At 40.0% G+C, this 14,137-nt stretch overlaps 1 protein-coding gene across 1 annotated transcript in view; it reads right to left on the bottom strand.

Annotated features, from left to right (window-relative positions):
• LOC106561900 (C-Jun-amino-terminal kinase-interacting protein 1) overlaps positions 1-14,137 on the bottom strand; it is a 138,107-nt gene that overhangs the window by 105,172 nt on the left and 18,798 nt on the right. The window contains exon 2 of the mRNA XM_082957616.1: positions 10,310-10,421. Coding sequence (XP_082813742.1) covers positions 10,310-10,421 — 112 coding nt within the window. The remainder of the gene's footprint in view (positions 1-10,309; positions 10,422-14,137) is intronic.

Below are 14,137 nucleotides of genomic sequence, written 5' to 3'. Positions count from 1 at the left end.
CGCTGCCACTAGGCTACGCTGCCGCCCCAAGATGAAAGTATTTTGTTAAGAAATGTAGCTTGATAGCTAGCTAGTTAAACAATGAATCCAAACGCATGACGTAACGTTGGTTAGCTAGCTAGCTAGCTAACAGTACACTTTAACTTGAAATGAAAATACTTTGTATTTAATATGGATCTGCATGAGCTGCTGCCAAAGCAACAGCTACTCTTCCTGAGGTCCAGCAAAATTAAGGTAGTCTATACAATTTTAAAAACATTACAATACATTCACAGATTTCACAACACACTGTGTGCCCTCAGGCCCCTACTCCACCACTACCGCATCTACAGTTCTAAATCCATGTGTATGTATAGTGTGTATGTTATCGTGTGTGTGTGTGTGTGTGTGTGTGTGTGTGTGTGTGTGTGTGTGTGTGTGTGTGTGTGTGTGTGTATGCATGTGTCTGTGCCAATGTTTGCATCGCTTCACAGTCCCCGCTATTCCATAAGGTGTTTTGTTATCGTTTATTTTATATCTAATTTTACTGCTTGCATCAGTTACTTGATGTGGAATAGAGTTCCATGTAGTCATGGCTCTCTGTAGTACTGTGTGCCTCCCATAGTCTGTTCTGGACTTCGGGAATGTGAAGAGACCTCTTGTGGGGTATGCATGGGTGTCCGAGCTGTGTGCCAGTAGTTTAGACAGACAGCTCGGCGCATTCAACATGTCAATACCTTTCATAAATAGAAGAAGTGATGAAATCAATCTCTGCTCCACTTTGAGCCAGGAGAGATTGACATGCACGTTATTAATATTAGCTCTCTGTGTACATCCAAGGGCCAGCCATGCTGCCCTGGTCTGAGCCAATTGCAATTTTCCTAAGTCCTTTTTTGTGGCTCCTGACCACACAACTGAACAGTAGTCAAGGTGCGACAAAACTAGGGCTTGTAGGACCTGCCTTGTTGATAGTGTTGTTAAGAAGGCAGAGCATAGCTTTATTATAGACAGACTTCTCCCCATCTTAGCTACAACTGCATCAATATGTTTTGACCATGACAGATTACAATATAGGGTTACTCAAAGCTGTTTAGTCATCTCAACTTCCACATTATTACAAGATTTGGAATAGATGGCTACCAGATTGAGTTACTTTTATTTGTTAAAATTAGTTTGCTTATCTTTACTTTGCTGAAGTTAGCTACCAGTCTAGCATTGATTACCATGGCATAGGCGGAATTGATTGACAATGTGTATCCAAAAGATTGCTAACTAGCTGTATTTAGCTGATGGCTTTCAGAGTTCAATACAGGACTGTAACGTTAGCTAGCTAACTTACTGAGTCCAGATACGCTAGCAGGCTAGCTAACATTATATTACCTCTAATAGAGAATCTTCCGTTTACTGTGAAGGAAAAAAGATGGTATCGTATCACTGTCATCGAAATGGATTCCCCATCCATTTAGACTGAAAATCCCTCAGATCTTTGGTCACCGTAAGCATCATTCTTGATAGCTGCAAGCCATTAGCAGCATAGGGGTAGGTATTTGGCCTGTTACATAGGTTATTCAACTGCTTTAAAGGGATTGTGTGAGATTTTGGCAATTAAGCTTTTTTTCTACACAGATGACATGCTAGCTCCTCCCTTGTACTTCCAATCATTGTGCTAATGCAAGTTAACGATGGTTCGAGAAACTACCTTCACCTTCCTTCAAACTGCATGCAGGGACATAAAAATGGTATTCATGAGTTCATCTGACTCTGGGTAAGTAGAAAACTGTGAAATTTGGTCAATGAAGCCCCATGTCCTTTACTGTGATATGTGATGTACCTTTTTTGCTGAGTCTGAATTGTTGACATATTTCATTTATTTTTATTTTTTATACTTATCTAGAAAAGCCACTCCACACTTAAAGTGAAAAAATTACTCTATAATTGTTTGAAAATTAAATCTGAGATGAATTGTGTAAATAAGTATGTGAACCATTAAGTCAATACTTGATGGAAGCACCTTATGCAGCTAAACAACAAAGTTGTCTCTCCATCACCTGTTTGGGTAAAAAGCTGAGGGATGGGGCTGGAGAAATTGAACCAGTGTCAAATTTTCAGACAGAGCTATCCAAGGACTGACCATTCATTAGATACCAATTTTAACCATGCTTTATTTAAAGCTGTGGAGTGTTCGTTTACAAACAATGGAGCAAAACAAGTTTATATGATGGGTTCTGAAGGGGTACGACAGTTGGACTAAGCTCATGTGACATTTAAATGTTATACTCTTTAAGAATCAATGACTGTATACAATTCATTTAAAAGTCAGAAAATGGATCTCTGCTTATTCTCTGGCTGCCCGCTGTTGAGGACGGGTCTGATCTCCACAATACCCAAATCTAACTGCCTGTAGCTCAGGCCCTGAAGCAAGGATATGCATATTCTTGGTACCATTTGAAAGGAAACACTTTGAAGTTTGTGTAAATGTGAATGGAATGTAGGAGAATATAACACAATAGATCTGGTAGAAGGAAATACAAAGAAAAAAACTTTTTTTTCTACCACCATCTTTGAAAAGTAACAGAAAGATCCCACTTCTAGCCATCACTCTGGTTGCTGTCCACAAGATGGCAGTAGTGTATGTGCAAAGTTTCAGATGGATAACTTGAAGTATGAGCGAACTACATGACATTTAGTGTGAAGTCAGCCAGGTACATTTGTGCAAATCGTGAAGGAGACATTTGCATTCATATTACATTTCTCTGCAAGAATATTGTCAAATCTGTATATGTGGACTTTGATTTAGCTTTTCCAGTATTAGTAGCCATATTATAAGTTCAACATTTGTAAAACAACCCATTTTCATAACTTCATAACTCTGAATATTCTTAAAATTTTTGTCCAAAAGGAAAAGGCATGCTGTCATAAGAGGTTAGCAGCATGGCATTTTTTCTCAGTAATAGGTACTGTAAATTGGACAGTGCAGTTATATTAACAAGAATTTAAACTTTCAGCTTAAAACACTTGTATGTACCGACATTTGTTTTTTCTCAAAAATCTGCGATCGTGACACAAGGCACTGCATGATTTACAACTGTCCTGTTGACAGGACGCCGATCCCTAAGAATCAATGGCTGTATACAATTCATTTCAAAGTCAGAAAATGAATCTCTGCCCGCTGTTGAGGACGGGTCTGATCTGCACAGTGTTCTGGTGTTAAGACACACTATAGTCCTTTTTAAAATATATTCACCCTGATAGATTCAGGTTTTCACCCCCAACCTCCTCTCATCAATGACCTCTAGTGGGCCAAGTTTCAATCCCACCACAGATTTTAGAATAAATTCTAAGGTTTGTAAGGTTATTCAGTACTAAATGAATTTCAAGCAAAGGTCTGTGCCAGTTTACGACTTTAACCCTGAGTTGATTTAAAATATCCATGGTTGCTTTGTGGTTGAACCTTTGCTTGAAACTCATATAGGACTGGGTAACCTTACAGAGACCTTATAATTCATTCTAAAATCACGAGAACCTCTATACTGTAAATACACACAGATGAAGTCCATTCAACATATTGTGTGATTTGTTAAGAAATGTGTGTTCCATGCATCTATCTTGCCATATAGCAAAGGGTTCCGATACTTATGCACACAATACATTTCCGCTTTCTACGGAAGCCCTGGAGACCAAGGCAACAAGAAGTTGAAAAACGTACACTCTTGGAATTATCTCGTTTGAACTACTATTATTTTTTTATTAAGTCGTTCAAACGAGATAGTATCTTGTTTAAATGACTTATTATCTCATTTGAAAGGAGAGTCTTGTCTTTAAAATGCTGTGAAATAGTCATATATTTGAAAAATTGAAGTTTTTGTATTTTTGAGGAATTTTTAATTAGCGCCACGCCTATCATTGGATATTGGAGCAGGTGTTCCGCTAGCGGAACGTCTAGATGTAAGAGGAAGTCGGGGCACCATGGAAAATCTTCTGATCAATTGGTCTTCTATTAATTAACCTCTCTGGGCTACGAATTCGTCCCACCTACGCAACAGCCAGTCTAATCCAGTGGCGCGATTTTCAAATACCTTAAAAATCCTATTACTTCAATTTCTCAAACATATGACTATTTTATAGCTATTTAAAGACAAGACTCTCGTTAATCTAACCACACTGTCCGATTTCAAAAAGGCTTTACAACGAAAGCAAAACATTAGATTATGTCAGCAGAGTACCAAGCCAGAAATAATCAGACACCCATTTTTCAAGCTAGCATATAATGTCACAAAAACCCAGAAGACAGCTAAATGCAGCACTAACCTTTGATGATCTTCATCAGATGACAACTCTAGGACATTATGTTATACAATACATGCATGTTTTGTTCAATCAAGTTCATATTTATATCAAAAACCAGCTTTTTACATTAGCATGTGACGTTCAGAACTAGCATACCCCCCGCAAACTTCCGGGGAATTCGCTAACAATTTACTAAATTACTCACGATAAACGTTCACAAAAAGCATAACAATTATTTTAAGAATTATAGATACAGAACTCCTCTATGCACTCGATATGTCCGATTTTAAAATAGCTTTTTGGTGAAAGCACATTTTGCAATATTCTAAGTACATAGCCCAGCCATCACGGGCTAGCTATTTAGACACCCGGCAAGTTTAGCACTCACCAATATCAGATTTACTATTATAAAAGTTTGATTACCTTTTGTTGTCTTCGTCAGAATGCACTCCCAGGACTGCTACTTCAATAACAAATGTTGGTTTGGTCCAAAATAATCCATCGTTATATCCGAATAGCGGCGTTTTGTTCGTGCGTTCAAGACACTATCTGAAAGGGTAAATATGAGTCGCGCGCATGGCGCAATTCGTGACAAAAAAAATCTAAATATTCCATTACCGTACTTCGAAGCATGTCAACCGCTGTTTAAAATCCATTTTTATGCCATTTTTCTCGTAAAAAAGCAATAATATTCCGACCGGGAATGTCCATTTAGCTAAACAGAGGAAAGAAAACAAAGCTTTCGGTCGACGCGGGCACGAGCCTGAGTCTCACAGTACTGTAACCAGCCACTACCCAAACGCGCTACTTTGTTTCAGCCAGAGCCTGCAAAGCCACGATTCAGCTTTTTGCCGCCTTCTGAGACCCTATCGCAGCCGTAGGAAGTGTCACGGGACAGCTAAGATCCTCACTCTTCAATAAACAGAGACAAGAAGAACGACACCTTGTCAGACAGGCCACTTCCTGCATGAAATCTTCTCAGGTTTTTGCCTGCCATATGAGTTTTGTTATACTCACAGACACCATTCAAAAAGTTTTAGAAACTTTACGGTGTTTTCTATCCAAAGCCAATAATTATATGCATATTCTAGTTACTGGGCAGGAGTAGTAACCAGATTAAATCGGGTACGTTTTTTATCCAGCCGTGTCAATACTGCCCCCTATCCCCAACAGGTTTATTACCTCACGTCAGTCTCATTTGAATGTCATAAATTGTTGGTTATCTGCACGAACCCAGCCTTTACTATAAATCATCCATACACCAATTGGCTTAAAATCATTTATTTACTAACTAACTAGGGAAGGAGTGTGGAATGAGAAAGTGCGGGAAAGACAAAATGGATTCATTACACAGTCTATAATTATATACATTAAAATGCTAATCCTTCGCACATGAACGGACGCTCATTCGAGAATAATTGTAGTACATATTTATGGTGTATGTGTATTCATTGTTGTCTTCCCTGTTGGAATCCGGTCCGTCTGCTGGAGAGTTCATCCGAGTCTCCCTTTCTCTCTCTTTCTCTCTTTCCCTGAAGGTCAGTTTTTCGTGGTTAGAATGGATACTTCAGAGTACCATTCATAAATGTGCTCATAGAATAGATGTTTCAGAGTCGTCCTCGGTTTACGTCATTTCTAGCTGCAGACTAGTACTTTGTATCTAAGATTTGCTCCTTTTCTGTAGGGATTGATAGTTTCAGAGTTGAACCATTCCCAACCATGTAGCCAATGCTCCACGTGGTATGGTTTTCTAATCTTGGTACTCAAACCTGTGTCACCTCAGTTTACACCGAGTTATGCGTGGTCTTAACTATTTGCAATTACAGCTCGCGCTGTGGGTTTGCTTACTCTAAAGATGATTTTCTTAGGAGGGGCTTTTATTCGTAACAGTAGAAGAGGGTGGTTCCATGACGCCAGATCATGTCTGTGCTCACAGGGACATGTCCACTGACTAGTTAAACTTTACAGGGAATACAATTCTCTCAAAATTAAAGGTTAACATCACATTACACCATTTCACAAATAGTTTCATCTTTACTCATTCATTTTATACAAGAATTAGATGCAAACGTTTCCTGTCCTTCGTGAGGTCACCAAATGAAACACATTCAACATAACTGTCCCTTAACCTGTTTGGGATAGGAGGCAGTATTTTCACGGCTGGATGAAAAAACGTACACGATTTAAACTGGTTACTACTCTTGCACAGAAACGAGAATATGCATATTATTAGTAGATTTGGATAGAAAACACTCTGAAGTTTCTAAAACTGTTTGAATGGTGTCTGTGAGTATAACAGAACTCATATGGCAGGCAAAAACCTGAGAAGATTCCAAGCAGGAAGTGGCCTGTCTGAGAATTTGTAGTTCTTCTTTAGATTCTCTTTCGAAACTACTGAATCTGTGGGGTTACATAGCACTTTCTAAGGCTTCCATTGGCTCTCTAAAGCCTTCAGAAAGAGGATTGAGGCGTCTCCTGTCTCTGGGCAGAGTACAGGTGCTCAGTTTCTCAGTGGTCTACCTGGTGACTAAGAGATTGGATATGCGCATTCACGAGACCACGCTGTTTTTTCTTATCCTCTTTGAATGAATACACTATTGTCCGATTGGAATATTATCGCAATTTTATGAGAAAAATACCATAAAAATGTATTTTAAACAGCGTTTGACATGCTTTTAACCTGTTAGGGCTAGGGGGCAGTATTGACACGGCTGGATAAAAAACATACCCGATTTAATCTGGTTACCACTCCTACCCAGTAACTAGAATATGCATATACTTATTACATATGGATAGAAAACACCCTAAAGTTTCTAAAACTGTTTGAATGGTGTCTGTGAGTATAACAGAACTCAAATGGCAGGTCAAAACCTGAGAGATTCCTTTACAGGAAGTGGCCTGTCTGACCATTTCTTGAACTTCTTTTCCATCTCTATCTTTTACTAAGGATCTCTGCTCTAACGTGACACTTCCCACGTCTTCCATAGGCTCTCAGAGCCCGGGAAAAAACAGAATGTCGTCATTCCAGCCCCAGGCTGAAACACATTATCGCCTTTCTCAAGTGGCCGATCAAGGGACTCTGGGCCTATGCGCGTGACCCGACCGCCCCCGCCTTTGTGATTTTTTCCTCTGTTTGCCGAAAAGGAGATTCGCTGTCGGAATATTATCGCTTTTCTACGAGAAAAATGGCGTAAAAATTGATTTTAAACAGCGGTTGACATGCTTCGAAGTACGGTAATGGAATATTTAGAATTTTATTGTCACGAATTGCGCCATGCGCGCGACACTTCTTTACCATTTCGGATAGTGTCTGGAACGCACGAACAAAACGCCGCTATTCGGATATAACGATGGATAATTTTGGACCAAACCAACATTTGTTATTGAAGTAGCAGTCCTGGGAGTGCATTCTGACGAAGACAACAAAAGGTAATCAAACTTTTATAATAGTAAATATGATTATGGTGAGTGCTAAACTTGCCGGGTGTCTAAATAGCGAGCCCGTGATTCCTGGGCTATGTACTTAGAATATTGCAAAATGTGCTTTCACCAAAAAGCTATTTTAAAATCGGACATATCGAGTGCATAGAGGAGGTCTGTATCTATAATTCTTAAAATAATTGTTATGCTTTTTGTGAACGTTTATCGTGAGTAATTTAGTAAAATGTTAGCGAATTCCCCGGAAGTTTGCGGGGGGTATGCTAGTTCTGAACGTCACATGCTAATGTAAAAATCTGGTTTTTGATATAAATATGAACTTGATTGAACAAAACATGCATGTATTGTATAACATAATGTCCTAGGGTTGTCATCTGATGAAGATCATCAAAGGTGAGTGCTGCATTTAGCTGTCTTCTGGGTTTTGGTGACATTATATGCTGGTTTGAAAAATGGGTGTCTGATTATTTCTGGCTTGGTACTCTGCTGACATAATCTAATGTTTTGCTTTCGTTGTAAAGCCTTTTTGAAATCGGACAGTGTGGTTAGATTAACGAGAGTCTTGTCTTTAAATAGCTGTAAAATAGTCATATGTTTGAGAAATTGAAGTAATAGGATTTTTAAGGTTTTGAAAATCGCGCCACAGGCTTAAAGTGGCTGTTGAGTAGGTGGGACGCAAGCGTCCCACCTAGCCCATAGAGGCCAAGTACGGTAATGGATTTTTTTTAATTTTTTGTCTCGAAATGCGCTCGCGCATTACCCTTTGGAACGCACGAACAAAACGGAGGTATTTGGACATAACTATGGATTATTTGGAACAAAAACAACATTTCTTGTGGAAGTAGCAGTCCTGGGAGTGCATTCTGACAAAGATCAGCAAAGGTAATACCATTTTTCTAATAGTAATTCTGAGTTTAGTGTGCTCTGAACTTGGCGGGTGTCTGAATAGCTCACCGTGATGGCTGAGCTATGTACTCAGAATATTGCAAAATGTGCTTTCGCCAAAAAGCTATTTTAAAATCTGACATAGCGATTGCATAAAGGAGTTCTGTATCTATAATTCTTAAAATAATTGTTATGTATTTTGTCAAGGTTTATGATGAGAAATTTAGTAAATTCACCGGCGGTTTTGGGTGGGAATGCCTGTTCTGAACATCACATACTAATGTAAAAAGCTGTTTTTGGATATAAATATGAACTTGATTGAACAAAACATGCATGTATTGTATAACATAATGTCCTAGGAGTGTCATCTGATGAAGATCATCAAAGGTTAGTGCTTCATTTTGCTGTGTTTTGGGTTTTTGTGACATATATGCTTGCTTGGAAAATGGCTGTGTGATTATTTGTGTCTATGTACTCTCCTAACATAATCTAATGTTTTGCTTTCGCTGTAAAGCCTTTTTGAAATCGGACAATGTCGTTAGATTAACGAGAGTCTTATCTTTAAAATGGTGTAAAATAGTCGTATGTTTGAAAAATTGAAATTATAGCATTTTTGGGGTTTTTGTATTTCGCGCCATGCGAACCCATTGGCTGTTGGCTAGGGGATCTGCTGGCGGAACGGGGTTCCGCTAGCGGAACGCCTAGATGTTAGAAGTTAAGTGTCCACGGACCCTTCCCACATTCTCACAAGTGCGCATATAGTTTCATTTTCCCATTTTGGGGATTTAGGAGTTCGGCCACATGAAATCCTTTGTACACTCTGTGGTCTCTCTCTGCATGAAAATGAGGAGAGAGTCTCCGCCAGGAATTTACAACCTGAGATAACATAATATGTTAGGGCCACATCATGACAGTGGTCTGTATATTGCCTACCTAAATCCTCCGTTAATACATTTGAAGTCCTTCAAAATATAAACTACATATCCTATGTTAAAAAGTAGAATATAAACTAGATATAGGCTACTGTTGGTGTGGTAGGCTAAATAATTACAAGTGAATTGGTCTAATTAAAAGAATAGTGATAAAGGAAATGAAAGCGCTAGGCAGATCATGCCCAGAGCTTGTGGCTGAGCTTTTGCAGAGCGCAATTGGAGCGGGAGAGAAGGCTGACACAATTTTTTCAATCTGCCCAATTACATTCTGCCCTCACTTCACACTCACCCACTTACATGCTCTGACATTCAAAAGCAACCCTGCTTTAAGCTATCAAGAACTGTCAATTAATAATCATATCAATTGGATGGAATCAGTGGATGAATGGCTACAGCATCCATTACATGGTCTGACAAGCTGCATAACAAATGAGGCCTAACTAGACAAAATAACAATTAAGTTGTTCAAGTGAGATGGTCTACTTTTTTTGCCTTGGGCTTCAGGGCCTGTGTAGCTTTCTTTACATTTCATAATTTATTAAAATGTTCTAAATATGTCAACATTTAAGACTGTAATGCAACAAAGTGTGAAAATTGTTCAGTGGTTCGCATTCTTTTTCTTGCATTGTACATGTATCACTGTTCTGATGATCTTAGAAATAGGTGGCAATACTTGCTAATACTTGCCACGTCTGCTATTTTAGTGGTGTTTTAACTTAATCTCCAGACCATTGTGTGTGTGTGTGCGACTGTCATAAAGCAACTGCAGGTTTGAAGTGCTACCTTACCTTAATCTCTTGGCCATTGCAGTTGAGGCTCATCCCACACTCATCTGTGATCTCAGTGATCTCAGACAGGTCCTCATCTTCAAACTCATTCAGGCTGATGTCATGGGTCAACCTGGGGGGGGGGGGGGGGGGGGGGGAGAGAGTGGAGGGAGATTGGTTAGGGGGTGGGATAAAGTGAGCAGACACAGGGAAAGGAAATGTTAAACTGTCTGAACCCTCCAAAGCGCAGTATACGCTGCTCAAAAAAATAAAGGGAACACTAAAATAACACATCCTAGATCTGAATGAATGTTATTAAATATTTTTTTCTTTACATAGTTGAATGTGCTGACAACAAAATCACACAAAAATAATTAATGGAAATCCAATTTATCAACCCATGGAGGTCTGGATTTGGAGTCAAACTCAAAATTAAAGTGGAAAACCACACTACAGGCTGATCCAACTTTGATGTAATGTCCTTAAAACAAGTCAAAATGAGGCTCAGTAGTGTGTGTGGCCTCCACGTGCCTGCATGACCTCCCTACAACGCCTGGGCATGCTCCTGATGAGGTGGTGGATGGTCTCCTGAGGGATCTCCTCCCAGACCTGGACTAAAGCATCCGCCAACTCCTGGACAGTCTGTGGTGCAACGTGGCGTTGGTGGATGGAGCGAGACATGATGTCCCAGATGTGCTCAATTAGATTCAGGTCTGGGGAAGAGGCGGGCCAGTCCATAGCATCAATGCCTTCCTCTTGCAGGAACTGCTGACACACTCCAGCCACATGAGGTCTAGCATTGTCTTGCATTAGGAGGAACCCAGGGCCAACCGCACCAGCACATGGTCTCACAAGGTTTCTGAGGATCTCATCTCGGTACCTAATGGCAGTCAGGCTACCTCTGGCGAGCACATGGAGGGCTGTGCGGCCCTCCAAAGAAATGCCACCCCACACCATGACTGACCCACCACCAAACCGGTCATGCTGGAGGATGTTGCAGGCAGCAGAACGTTCTCCACGGCGTCTCCAGACTCTGTCACATCTGTCATATGTGCTCAGTGTGAACCTGCTTTCATCTGTGAAGAGCACAGTGCGCCAGTGGCGAATTTGCCAATCTTGGTGTTCTCTGGCAAATGCCAAACGTCCTGCACGGTGTTGGGCTGTAAGCACAACCCCCACCTGTGGACGTCGGGCCCTCCTACCACCCTCATGGAGTCTGTTTCTGACCGTTTGAGCAGACACATGCACATTTGTGGCCTGCTGGAGGTAATTTTGCAGGGCTCTGGCAGTGCTCCTCCTGCTCCTCCTTGCACAAAGGCGGAGGTAGCGGTCCTGCTGCTGGATTGTTGCCCTCCTACGGCCTCCTCTACGTCTCCTGATGTACTGGCCTGTCTCTTGGTAGCGCCTCCATGCTCTGGACACTACGCTGACAGACACAGCAAACCTTCTTGCCACAGCTCGCATTGATGTGCCATCCTGAATGAGCTGCACTACCTGAGCCACTTGTGTGGGTTGTAGATTCCGTCTCATGCTACCACTAGAGTGAAAGCACCGCCAGCACTCAAAAGTGACCAAAACATCAGCCAGGAAGCATAGGAACTGAGAAGTGGTCTGTGGTCACCACCTGCAGAACCATTCCTTTATTGGGGGTGTCTTGCTAATTGCCTATAATTTCCACCTGTTGTCTATTCCATTTGCACAACAGCAAGTGAAATTTATTGTCAATCAGTGTTGCTTCCTAAGTGGATAGTTTGATTTCACAGAAGTGTGATTGACTTGGAGTTACATTGTGTTGTTTAAGTGTTCCCTTTATTTTTTTGAGCAGTGTATTTTCCCCTCTAAGACTGTACAATCTGTCTGATCAATCTAACTGGCCCTTTTAAAATATATTACTGTTGGCAAAGAAACCAGATTGTTCTGACTTTGTGACTTTTTCTAAATATGGGACATTGTTAGAAACTAAATAACACACACTTTTACCCAGTTCATTTTGAGCACTATAATGCAACATTGCGAATGGGGGATATATACAGTCAGCAAGATGTTGATTACATTTTGCATACATAATGTTGATTACATTTACATATTTTACATACATATTACATTTTTAATAGAGTAAAAAAAATAGAATATGACATCATACAATACGAGAAAAGAAATTGCTTGAATGTGGATATTCAGTAAACTCGTGTTTTTGCCCATTCTTCTAACCAAACATATTGCAACTCAGGACACTTGTGAAACATTTAGGCAACCAGTCTGTGGAAAATATGCACAGTGAGTTTGGGAGAATTTGTGTTGACTGTGTTGACCGTTTATATGGTGCGAAGTGGCTATTGCAAAAAACAAAAACTTTTGCCCACATAGGGCCTTGCATTTTGCTTGAGTTCTTTTCTACTCTGCATTTTGATCATCCCACCTCAAGACGGCGATATAGCACATTCTCACATCATGTGTGAACTAATTGTCACGTGTGCATACCATAATCATCTAAATTAATTTTCCAATTAGTCCAAAATAACTTCCCAATCATGTGGATTGACTTAAAAATATGTCTGACGACACTCACAGCACCATCGTCATCAGCAGCCTACGCTTTAATGCACCAAATGATTAGGCCATCTCAAAGACATTATCAACACAAGTATTTCACTACTTATTCATTGTGTGTTTTAGTTTTGCAAGGTATACCAAACCTTCTGTACTTTTTTTATACTAGAACATTTCTGTCAAATGTGTCTCAAAAATCAACTCTGTCTATCTGCGCAGCAAATGTCCTCCTTATAGCGCGAAAGCACTGGAGTCTGGGCTGCAACATGTTAGCTTCCACTCATGCTGCACAGAAGTTAACACACTTGAATAATAAGGCATGTAGAAATGTTTAAACTGTTAATGACTGTTTGCAAAAAACAATGTCCATACAGGCTAGAACACTTTACAACGCAAGAAGATACTGGTAGTTTCCAGCTTTCTAGGTTAACTTTTCTGTTTAGCTAACAGCTGAAGCTATCATCAATTCACTACCTAGGTACTATGTTTCTGATAATATGCAAACCATAAAGCAAAATATGCTGATTTCAAAGCTGATTGCCGCTAAAACTTTATTCTTTCAGTCTCTATCTCACGTCTCTCCCAAAGATGATCTATTGCCTCAGTAAAGTGACTCAAGGCACCCCCACTCTTGCCTCATGAATGATGTAATTACTAATTAACACTAGAACAGCCACTGACGTGCTTACAAGCAGAAAGGTATTTAGAGCCATATTTTTAAGGAAAAAGGTAAAATGGGTATTCCAGAATTACTTTTCCATTGTTCCTCAGATGCAGTGTATGGTATACAATTTTGTAGCTCTTTGTCTTTTCTTTTATCCAATGCAAAAAACACAATTCAAATTTTGCTACATAAGACTGAATCAAGGCGGTTGGTCACATATGTGACCCGTTTCAGGAAGCTAGGCGTATGTCGCACACCAGGACTTCACAGGAGAGGAATTTAAACTTTTTTTAAAATCAAAATTCATTTTTTGGCCAGAAATGCCTTCAGGAACGTGACATTTCATGTGCCTTAAGAACAAACTTGTATTCCATCTGTAAATATAAATAAAACTGTTAAATTAAGAGCCTAGTTGGTTTAGACATGGAAAAAGTAATGGAACCTTCACGCTAGTCATGATTGGCTGAGAAAATGGGTGGGCTCCACATGCCCGGAGATGAGTTTGGAATGGTCTGCCATTTAGCATGCTTCTGTCTATAACGTGAGTTGCTTAGTAAGTGTTGATAATCCTTTCTACCGTGGCTTTTTTAAAGTTATAATGTTAGCCATCGAGAACTACAAAAGTTTTCCTACTT

Source organism: Salmo salar, chromosome 11 (assembly GCF_965601325.2).
Source record: "Salmo salar chromosome 11, fSalSal1, whole genome shotgun sequence".
In the NCBI taxonomy this organism is placed as follows: domain Eukaryota; kingdom Metazoa; phylum Chordata; class Actinopteri; order Salmoniformes; family Salmonidae; genus Salmo; species Salmo salar.
Note: the sequence above shows the minus strand (reverse complement) of the source record. Positions and strands in the feature narration are given on the sequence as shown.